The 12,085-nt window shown below is 39.8% G+C and overlaps 1 protein-coding gene across 2 annotated transcripts in view; it reads right to left on the reverse strand.

Annotated features, from left to right (window-relative positions):
- LOC136778821 (CD151 antigen-like) overlaps positions 1-12,085 on the reverse strand; it is an 80,790-nt gene that overhangs the window by 3,678 nt on the left and 65,027 nt on the right. For both annotated transcript variants that reach the window (XM_066735960.1, XM_066735952.1), the window contains 2 exons: positions 11,309-11,500; positions 1,901-2,074 (listed from right to left, as the gene is read on the reverse strand). In XM_066735960.1, the coding sequence (XP_066592057.1) occupies positions 1,901-2,074; positions 11,309-11,500 (366 nt within the window). The remainder of the gene's footprint in view (positions 1-1,900; positions 2,075-11,308; positions 11,501-12,085) is intronic.

A 12,085-nucleotide genomic window follows, 5' to 3' on the forward strand; every position in this document is an offset into this window, starting at 1 on the left:
TACTGAAATCATTTATTTTGGAATATAAATCTCGAATTACCGTTTTGACGAACGCAAGTTAATTCGTTGAATTGTGTCGATAAATGTGACGATTGTTAAAGTGAAAATGATCAACAATCACTGGCCGTAGTTTATCAATATTACACAAAGTGAATTTATCCGAGAGCTGGCAAACGAGTGCAGAGTGGATAGAAGCGATTGATCGTGGACAGGTGTGCCATCACATTTTTTTATCCATCCCATTTCCACGTGCACTCGCGTCGTTACTTACTTAACTGCTTTTACAACGATCCTCGTGGAAAAAGATTTTTTACTGCGCAAAAGTACCCGAACACCGCAAGAGAATCGGGAAAGTTTGCAGGAGAGGAATGAAAATTACTGTGGTGCAGTGTGCAGGATATTAAATACACTCTCATAAAACGCTCTTCTCATTAAAATTCTTTCACAGTGTGGAAACTTGGAAAATTTTCAAATTGGAGCAATATGTTTAAAAACGCTAAAATATACTTGTCGCGATAAACGGTGTATAAATATAGTATATATGTAGGTGGTTGTTTCAAGTTATTTAAAAGTTGGAATGAGACACGAGAAACAATGATAGCTTTGGGAAAATAAACGCGTTATCCAGAGATTCGGATTCTTCTCTAAACGAAAGAAAATCTTGTGGAAATTCAAGCTTTTCTTCGAGTCTCCGCCAATTTCGTCAAACGGCTTTAGATCCAGTCAGTGCAGGGAGAGCTCGTGAAAGAGAGAGGGGGAGGGAGGGAGGGAGAGAGAGAGAGAGAGAGAGAGAGACATGCAAGAAATGGAAACGAAAATCCTTGGTGAGAGCTGAAATTGCGGTATTCGATTTATCCGAGAAAGGCGTTGGGGAAATGACAAGTATGAAAATACACAGGTGCAACTGACGACTGGAAACATTAAAGCGATGCATGTTCGAAAGGACACATGTATAATGAATAATCAAAAGGGCCAATCCTAATTGGAATACATATAAGAGACAATTCGCAAATTAAGACACGATATTCTTCGAAGGACTGCCGAGTGCCAACTTGAAGGGCGAAACGGCGGAAAGGAGATTAGCCACTTGTTAAATAACGTATATACATAACTCTCGGTGGATCTCTCTGCGAAAGTTAACCGTCCACGTTATAAAGAGGAAATTATTCATCGAGCCAATTAAAGTTTTCAGCAGAATTAAAGAAAAATATACATTAATCCATTTATATATGATAAAGACGATGAATAAAATTATTTGTTTAATATTTCTATAAAATTTCTCCAAAGTAGTTTATATCTGCTACCATATATAAATATAATGAACGCTTCGTGAAAATACAATTGCCAATTAAAGTTCGTCGTTAATAATTATAAATTATTGGAGAACGAGTAGATAATGGCAGTTAAAGTTGGACTTTTTAATTATTTGATATATACGCATTGTTTCAATATATAATTTGTCGGCTCGTTTAATTCAAGTGACACGTATATTATCATGAGTACTATACGATAAATTTGATACGAAATTTCATAAACTGTATAGATTATTTGTATTATTTAATTGTGCAAATGTGTTACCTGTGTGAAATATTGAAGTATACATGCAACATTCGAGTGCATGTATATACTGCATATACTGTAATTAATACTTTAATGTTTTAGCTAATAAATAATAGGTTCCCCGTCGATGCAAGAATTTTAGTCGCGGTTAGCTCGAAAAACAGGTATAATATATGGAGAATCTTGGATCGAAGCGCAGAAAAATTTGATGGGATTTTTGCGACCACTGATGCATATGCCAACGGTCGGTGGCCGGTGGTCGGTGCATGGGATAAAATCGGCTCTCGATAGTTCAAGTTTTATTTCTCGTGTCGTAGCCGTCGTAGGTCGTTATACTTACTTCTCTCTGCATTAGGTCGATCGCTGCAGTTTCCCTGGATCTGACGCCGTAGTTCTCGAGGAAAGTGCGATTAAGATTCATCTTGAGCTCCGGACCGACTTGCTCCTCGTAGAGACGCGCCAGAGCACCGACTCCAGCCTCCAGCACGAGCACCGCCATCACGATGAAAATGTACTAAAACAGAAGAAATGCCAATCTTCAAACCGGATCTCATCTCATACGTACCTATATATATATATATATATACCTATATACCCCAATGAAATTACTCGGCTAAAGATTATATCGTCGTGATCGAACGGAAAGCAAGCCTCGCGCGTGGAAAAATTCCACAATCTCGACGAGTGCCAAGCCTTCGACTATTTACTTTTATATTTCAAGCATCAATTTTCCTTTTTCAACGTTCAAACGTCATCTTCCAAAACTCCGTCTATAAATGTGTGTGTGCGCATAGTGTAAAAATATCAAGCCCGCGTGCGAGTAGCGAAATTTTGCACGACAATGTTTTACGAGTTTTATTGGCGATTGCACAATTTTGGAGATTGGAAATTACGCGCGGGAATTTGCAGGTAGTAAATCGGTAAACGGAAGTACGCGGAGATATTTTTTGAACACGCGCGCGGCGAGTAGCTATACGTAAGAGATTTAAAATTTTCATGAATTCGTCGACGAGCTCGGGTTCCTTTGGCTTCGTTCTTATTCTCATTCCTCCATGAATATTCAGAACGTAAAAAGGAACGCTGTACTCTTTCATAGGAAAGACCTTCGGATTTTTGAGGAAATTTATTTAAACGAATTTCCAAGCGCCATACCCAACTGCTCGGTTATCTTTCTGAGAAGAAGCATCTTTTGCAAATTTATAAGATGAAAAGTCTTTAAGCAGTTAAATGCTCCTCTAAGCTTCAAAGATTTCTAAATGAATTTTAAGCGCGGCGTCCTTGTACACCGTCGGACTCGTAAATTTCATTTGATATCCGTCCGAAAGAACGTTCAAGTTTATACTTTGCAAATAGCATCGTCGCCATTTCTATCACTGCAAATTCATTTTCACACAAACCAGACATAATTTCCAGTTTATTTTTATATTCGTTCCATGGAAAAGACGATTCTTCCATTATTCCCTCTGAAATAAATGCAATCTGCTAGCAGAAATCAGATAAACGGAATACCGTAGAAAAATATTTGATTCCCGATATGATGAAATATTCTGGAAGAAAATATCCCAAGACTCGAATGGAAAACTATTGTCCTTTTGGCTAAAAAAAAGAGAAGAGAAATTCCATCCGCTAATCTGAATATCGAGTAAACTCGTTCGGATGTACAAGTAAAAATGTGTTTTCATAAATTTAAGCACAGGAATATATCGGAGAGGCGCTGTAAAATAAAAATAAATAGATAAATAAATAAGAGAGGAGCTAGGAATTTCTGGCATCGCTTCTATTTTAATCTACTTTAATTTATTGGCAGGCAATCGTCGAGGGTGACGTCCAGTTTTATTTAGCGGCTATGTACGAATGTTCGAGTGCCTCGAACATGTATTTTGGTGGGCGATAAATTAAAGCTGCTATCTGATATATTAGGATGGATCGAAATGGCAATCGACAGTCGATTGCGGAAAAGCTGACTGACAACCGGTAAGATCTACGGCCATTCAGTTCCCCGTCCGTAGCGATTTGCATTCGATGCAATCTCTTCTCAAATCGAATTTCTCCAAAAGGTGCTGAAATGTGCTTAAAGCATCATGCGCGTTCACTTTCAAAGAACTCATTCGATTCCTCATTGGACCTACCCTCCCATTGCACCTAAGGATTCGACGCAATTTAACTCGGGGACAAACGCCGGACACTGAGAAAACATTTACGATCGAATGTAGGTAAATGGAAAATAATAATCAACTTGACAATTATTGTATTTTCCTTCCGTCGTCAAATTAAATCTTCACAATCCTCTTGATTTTACCTGGTAAAGCTTGGAAGCTGATGCATCGTATGCAATTACATCAATTATTTAAACGCTCGGCCTATCGAGGAGTAACAAAGCATTCGCGACCTTGAATATAATGAATATTTACAAGTATTACCTGCAGGGAAATCTGCTCGAAGATACTAGAGATAAATTTGTTAAAAGTCTAAGGAAATGTTGGTAAAAATAGAATTTAACCAGTTGTCAGATTTTGTTCATGTTTGCATGTGGGAATCTTTTGCAGTTACGCACAGAAAGAAACTGTCATTAAAACTGCAGTATAGCGTGCTAAGAAAGGGTAGCTAGCCTGGGGACGGGATGCAATCCTAGAAATTTTATTGATCCAAACATTAATTTTTAAAGATCTACGTATATATATGTATTTAGTAATTAATTAACTAGCCTAATAAAGTGTACGTTATATGAACTCGAGAAACTTGGTAAACGGCACAGTGAAAATGGTTTTATTATAGAAATATACCAGTTTTATGTTCGAGCATAGTACGTGGAGCAGGTAATTTGCAGTATTTTTTGACAGTAAATTTTACAGGTAATTTCAATTTGTGTATTTATAGCAACTGCGAGGGTGTATTTTTTATATTCTATAAAAGCCGAAAGCTTAATGAGAGTTTAGTGTTACGCGCACATGAAAGGTATAAATTTGGTGTATATATATAGGTGACGTACAGGTAGAGCATTCGCGAGAGCTATGCCAGTCTATGTCGATTTGGTGGTTTACGTGTATGTGGTGGTGTATATATAGTGTCACGCTGGCAATAAATTAGCCGGTGAGTCGATATATTATCGCGGGACCAGCAACGGAATGGCAATCGACAGTTCGGTAATGGTAAGGATCGATGACAGGAGACCGGCAGGCAAGCGGTACATCACACGTGCCAATTGCATGCGATGCATTCCACGATAGTCCCGAAAAGTCTCCAAATCCCAGCAACCTCCTCACAGCTCCCACAATTCCCTTCGAATCATAGTATCCCTTATTGCCAAGTCTCGACGTTTATTAACTCTCTCTAGAAACCCCTCGCAATAGCGATTATCGATTATTCATATATATAATTACCCAATGTCACATTTTCAATCCTCAAACCTCTATACGAATTGATTTTTGTCCCGCGAGCCAGATTGATCATTCAAAAGTATCATTAAATTAACCGAAAATAGTCCATTAAAATTTCCACGCAATCCATTGATTTAACAATATTGAAAAGCTGAAACAGTTTTCATACATGCTGGAAAAGTTATGTTGTTGGGAGAAAAATGTACAATATTGTAACAGGGAAAATATTTTTAAAAATATAATACGCAGCTTTTGTATAGAAATAATGAGAACACTGTTGTTGAGATTTAATTAAAAGTTTTTGGTAATCGATTGCTTTAACAATATCATGAAGCTGAAAGGCGATATAGGTAGCAGAAAGTGGAATATTGAAAGAGGGAAAATATAATTGTTTTTTTATATATATTATTTAAAATGAAATAATGTGACTTTTGTAAAAATATAGAAATGGGTTGGTTTGCGGAACGCACCGGTGTCGGGAGGAAAATGTAGCGAAGAACTCGCGATTACAGGGTGTTAGTAAACTTGAAGCGACTTCGAATGGGAAACTGGAGACTCGGAGCGTGAGTCGAATTGAATGAGCGATGCAGGCCACGACACGCCACGCAGCTGCAACTGCGAACGCAGCACAATACTGCTGGTACGCGACGTGACTTCTCACGGGACAAGCCACATCGTCGAATCGACCACCGGTGCGCCACAAATTCAATATTGATAACAAAACTTTACTCTATAATTAATTCTCTACCTAGCTCCCAGACCGGCTAATTCCATCGGAGCACCAACTTAATTACATCATGATCATCGATCAATAATTATTAACTTTGTATGCACTCGCACTGATTAACAAAACTCTGCCTGCGTTATGTATTTCGATTGTTCTTGTCAAATCAAACATTTAACGCGAATAAAAAGTTATACTTGTTGCATATACATTATACTACAAGTAACACTGACATGCAATCTTTTTACTCTATAATAAATTATATCAGTTCTTGGAAACCATTGACTCCTAATTCGTCTCGATTAATCTAGACTACGCTATATAGCCACTGATCAATAATTATGAGTACTGTGCTCAAAGTAAAATGCTCTTGAAAACAAATCGACGGACGATTTTCAATTTGAAAATATTATTCTAGATCTGCTTCTATACACATATATCAAATAACATTTATATTTTTAGATTTTTTACGATTATATTTGCAAGGAGTGAGCAACAAAGGTAAAGAGCAAGTTGGAAAGTAGTAGTTTTGTAAGAGCTGCGTATAGGCAGTTGCTGCAGATTTGGCGTTAAAACTGCAAAGTGACACTTGAAACGATCAGAAAAGGAATAACGATCGAGTAGCGAAAAGAAGTTGGACCTTTGACCCTTCTCACTTTCCGAGCTCTCTACGTGTCTCTTTTCCTGCTTTCGACGTATTTTCCTTAAAAACGGCGTGGCCGGCTCTCGTTATCTGGAATGTACCTACCGCAAAAATCTTAATTGAACGCCTTATACGGTCTCGACTAATGAGACGATCCGCTCTCGTGCCGCATCTAGTCGGTGAAAGGGGCCCTCTCATGCTAAATGGACAGGAACCAATGGAGGGTGAGAAAGGAAAACCTCTTTCCAAGGACGAATCTCGATAACGCAGATTTTTTTCTCCACTCTATATAGTCCAATAGTGCGATTATACTTCCTCTTCCGGCTCATTCCTTCAAAATTATATCCTCAAATATACTTGACAGAATCGTCGAAAAACGCGCGTTTATCCTTAATATTCATTTATCATATCGCCTTTGATCTTGTCTAAAAAAGCAAAGAAAAGAAGAAGGTTAATTTTATCGAGATTGCTTTTTCCCGTTCTACAAGGGATGATGAAGAAGCTGAAGAGCATATAGCTGATGCTTCTTATAGGAAGGTGAATGATCGCGGCTTCCTAAAGTTTTGCGACGAGTGGAAGTCTTCGGGAATAGAAACGTGCAGTGTGCACCAGGTTTAATGTCTTTATAATTACGTAGCCCTTTTGCGAGCAGAAGGTATATATATATAAGGTTTATGGTCGATTCTGGATTGCTTATATGTATACGCGCGCACACACACACATGTATAACAGACTGGAGAATTTCTTGGGAGATCCGTAGCCAAAGCGGCAGCTGCCATTTTGCTAGCAAAAAATTTAATTTGCCCTCTCACCGACCTATGTTTACACGTCCACTTAACCAGACAAATAAACCTTCGAATATACTCCATCTGAAATTACTTCATTTCTTCAAACACGAGTCTCATTCAAATGCGCCGCTTTCTTCGGTTTTACTCAGTTTTTTCACTTAGCTCTGAAGAAATTTTAAAGAAGGAACGGTTCTCGCTGCAATTTAAAATTTCTCATACTCATTCGAGCAGTGCTTGAAAAGCAGAAGAAATGCTTTCTGGTAATTGGCATATTTAAAGGATTACCGCGCGAGATTGGAGATTGTTAAATATGTTAAATATTTGGAGGGTTCGTGGAATCGCGTATATGGGGTGGTTGCGGACGTGGCTGGATGAATTGCAAAACACGCGGAATTCCGGAAAGAGGACAGCGTTCGCGTGGAGAACAAATGTCCTTGCGAGAGAGGGAGGAGGCTGTGCAGGAGTTGTGCAGCGTGCACGTACGCGTATGGCGAAGGATAATGAGGGGGGCAGTGGCGAAAGGCGGGGACAGGTATAGCTACAATGCGAAAGGGCCACATATGTATATATATACACGATACACACGTACGGTATCGTCCAGCCTGAGACGATCTCGGAGATTCGCCAAGGGCTCGTTATAGCTCGCCGCGAGCACGTTTCCCACATCTCCTTTTAAGTCTCTCGTCCTTTTCTTTTGCACATCCTCCTTCCCTTATACCGCTATCGTACTCCCACTGCTCCTCCTTTCGAACCTTTTCTTATCAACCAAACTTCCATGCACCAATTATCCAAAACTTCGACCCACGACGTGCCTCTTAAACAAAATTACTCGCCAAAAAAGGTCATTCGAAACTCTCCTTACAAGGACCGAAATTTATTCTTATCTAAAATGCCAACAATTGGAACAGTGACGTGTACGAATGTTCCTTCTTAGCCGACACTCCTCTCTCTTTTTCACTCCTTATACAGGTATATTACGTGCTTCCTATCAATTCCTTCAATCGTTGTTCCCTTAGATCAATCAAATTTCCTGCATAAATTATCCAAAATTTATACTCTTATTAGAGGGACATGCAGATTCGAGAAAGTGGAGTCCGCTGAAAAATATATATAGTTTGACTGATCTCGGTGGAGCCACTGCAGGAGACAAGTATAATTATACAGAGATTAAAATTGCTGCGAGAAAGGAGCAGGAGTAGTGAGTTGGTCGAGGAATTTATAATAACAGGGTAGAGTACGTAGTGCATGGTCAGTGTCGAGAGGTGTAAGTTTTTCGTATATTAATATTCAGCGATGCACGAGCTACGATCTTCGGGTGGGTTTTCGTGAATATTCATGAAAAACGGGGCGAGACTATAAGACGTGGAACTGCGGCACTCTCGTCGATTTCGCGATGGGATTCCGCCGGACTAGGCCGGAGGATGCAAAACAGCGACCGGACGTGCAAGACCCTCTCCTGCACCCGTCCAGCAGGATAATCGTAGTTGGATCGTTTCCATGCATCGCGATTTTATTGCGCTCACGTGTCCGGGCATAAATTGGCTGTAAGTATAGCGCGATAGAGCAGCAATTCGATACTTAAGAAGGGAAGAAATGCGGCCTCGCCGCGAGCAGTTGGAACGAGCGCGATGATCAGTTTTACCTGAGCATCGGTCCACTTAACTCGCTCCTCTGCAGCACTAGGCTGCGTCCTGCAGATCGAGCAACGCGCGTATACTGCTCGAAAACACAGTCGGATGGAAGGTGTCCATGCATGCAACAACTGCAGTCGATGTCAATAGCAGCGATCCGTCATTTTTCAAGGATATTCTCCATGGACCACGTGTTCTGGCTCCAGAAAAATTCCAGACGGACGAATATCATCTTGCCACATCCTTAACTCTCCATTCGATCGAGTCGGTGTGATAAGAGTGGCGATAATTAATCAACCACGCCCATGCTAATTGATGCTTAATATGTAGTCCTTCATACCGAGAGTATTCGATTAAGAGCTAATGTATACTTTATATATATATACTTGTCTGGTTTTTCTTTTCCACCCAATTTTTTCACCTTTACCGATTTATACTTGGAGATCTGTCAGTAATAATACTGTCATATAGTATTGGAGGAAATTTTTATTTTTGCAAAGTCAAGGAAATATGGTATAGATTTATACAGAAGAAACCAACACATACGCAAAAGTTGCTTGTTGGCGAATCATTGGAGGCCGAAAAAGACGATCGTTAATGGGGTTGTTAAAGGGATTTAACGATCGTTTAGAGCGGATTATAGATAATCCTGTTCGCGCGAATTAGAAGCCTGGGAAGCGAAAGATATTTGTACGAGTCCGAGAGAGGTTGGTCGCGCGATGATTAAGGTCGATTTATAGCTCGGACGAGAGAGAGAGAGAGAGGATGCTGAATTTCAACATGGGAAAGAATGGAGATTCCAAGTTTTTTTCGATGCCGAAAGTCGAAAATGAGGGACTACTCGCGCGTGTGGTCTGAAAGAGAGGCCAAGAAAAAATTTGAACGATGCAAAATAATCGTTCGCACATTATTAAAATAATTTACGATGCCACGCATGTACTAATTTGGCTAACTAGCTACGTTCCTTTTTTCCTCCTCCTCCTCCTTCTCCTCCTACCCCACCCTCGAGACGCCCGAAAATTACGATTGGACAAAAAAAGAGATAGTCACGTCTCGAGATTAATTGAAAAGATTATGCGCTGCACGTGAACGCGTATATGCAGTATATATTAGTATATAAAATGGCAAATCTTTAAAGTTGGAAATTTATAAAAGCGACGCCTATGAAGACGGTCCAAGTTTGGTAAAAACGGCCCACCTGTTGCTTCAAGCCGAGTATATTGATTAACGTAAATTTCCGGGGTTTAGGCAAGCGGCTGCTTTACGTGCGAACTTGTGCAAAATCAACGTGCCATGCGCGAGTGATTCGATTGTCGTCCACGTTACGAGATTTGTGGAAAGTAAAAATTTACACAATAGCGTCGGGTCAGAGGGATCATATACCACAAACCAATCTCAATTCTTCACCGTACGATTAAATTTAATTTCTTCGATCACGCGAATCGCAAGCTTGACAGTTCGATGGGCGGTAACCTTATCTAAACGCGACAATACTTTGTCAACTCGCGATTCGAATAAAACCCCTGGCTAAACGTTTCTCACGTAAAAATTCATAGAATTGGCCAAATTTGATAAAAGACAGTAGAGTAATTTAATTGTGTGTCGGCAGTAAAATTTCAAAGCCACAACTTTCTCAACTTATAAATACTATATAATAGAAAAAAAAAAAACATGGATAAATAATATATTTTGAAAACGAGTCTCTTATAAATATGAATTACTTTGCAATTTGAAAGGAGGAGCAAATAAGAGAGCGTTTGGAAAGTAGGTGGAAAAAAATTGGGGGAGGTGTTATGATAACTTTACTATCAGGAATTGCGATTAGCAGGGCTGGGGCAGACGTGTCTGACAAACGATAGTAGCGTTCGACTAATTACTGGCCCTTATCGTTTACCAAGTGGAATTTGCGAGATTCTATAGAACGCTGCAGACATGCGTGATGGGTGCAAGAGCGCATCTGGTACATACTGCGAGTCTGCAAATGCATTTTCAAGAGCGATAGCTCTACCGAGTCCTCGCTCTATGTACATAGAGGCCATGGAGGACAGGAGAAGCAGACAGTCTTCATTTCGTAAGGTCGCGCCTTGAGCGCAGACGAAGCACTCGCCTCGGCCCGGCACCCCTCTGCCCACTTCACCTTCGGAACTTCGTACGAAGCATCGAATTAATTACTACGAACCATTTAGGTATAGTGACAAATTATCCAATCGAATGGAGTTATATTTACCGAAACGTCTCTCTGCTGAACGAACGTACTCTATATATTTCACTATCGTTAACACATTTTTAATTGCACAAAATAATTAATAAATTTTCTTTGGAGCAATTATTTTTGTCGCTGATTATTGTACTTGATTCAGATTGGCTTTCTCAACGTTGAAAAGTATAGTTTGCTGCTGGGATTGTTTATCGAGAACTAGCTCTAATTAACGCAAACATTGCTCGGCCAAGCAACGCTAGCCAGCAGGTGTACAAGTTTTGCTTTTGCATGGAGTATTTCGAAGCTGGAAATTCGGGAAGCGGATTTCGTTATGGACAGAAGTTGGGGATCGAGTGAAAAGCAATAGACATTAATAAGCAATTACCAAGAGAAGGACGCATCGATTTTCGGAAGTTACGCCACCGCAACCAAGCCAGCTTCCTATGATCGCGAGAGCTCCTGCGACGATAAGAGCGTGGGCCAAAATTGGATACGTCGAAGTTGTCATTAAAGACACGTAATTGTGTTTTGCCACCACCGTCCAAACTCCTATTCCTCCCACCACTATCCCGGACAGCTGAAACAGAAAGCATTTCTATTATTAGGAGCATAGGAGCCCTCTGCAGTCAATCTCGCAAAATAAACTTTGACTAACGTATATTATTTTTAAATATTCCACGTATACCACAAATATCTCCTCTAATCTCTATCCCAAGAAGCACAACTTCAACCCCTTTAACTCACAGGATTCGATCATAATAATACTCTCCATTAGTTTTTCGATTACATTTTTCAAGTATGCTGCTGGAAAATGTGTGTCTGCACTAGCTATTATTACAAATTTTTCATTACATTTTAAATTGCCATGGTCTATACCCTGCAGCTATAAGCAGTATATTAATAGGGTTTAAAGGTAGGAAAATTTTTCTAGTGCACCGATAAGTGTTCAAACAAACGGACCAAGCTTCGTATCGTAAAAAAATAGGAGGATACCACACGTTAAATAGTTTGTTGTAGAAATGCAGATTGGAACATAATTATCGGTGCGCTAGACTCATCAGTCGTGAGCATCGAAAAATTGAGCATTGCTCGGATAGAAGGTTTCGTCTCGTCTTCGTGTGAACAATGCATCATGCGTTTATACCTATAGCATGTAATCGTC

Source organism: Prorops nasuta, unplaced genomic scaffold, assembly GCF_024137725.1.
Source record: "Prorops nasuta isolate Cenicafe-Biocafe unplaced genomic scaffold, Cenicafe_Pnas_1.2 PNAS00002, whole genome shotgun sequence".
Taxonomy (NCBI): Eukaryota; Metazoa; Arthropoda; class Insecta; order Hymenoptera; family Bethylidae; genus Prorops; species Prorops nasuta.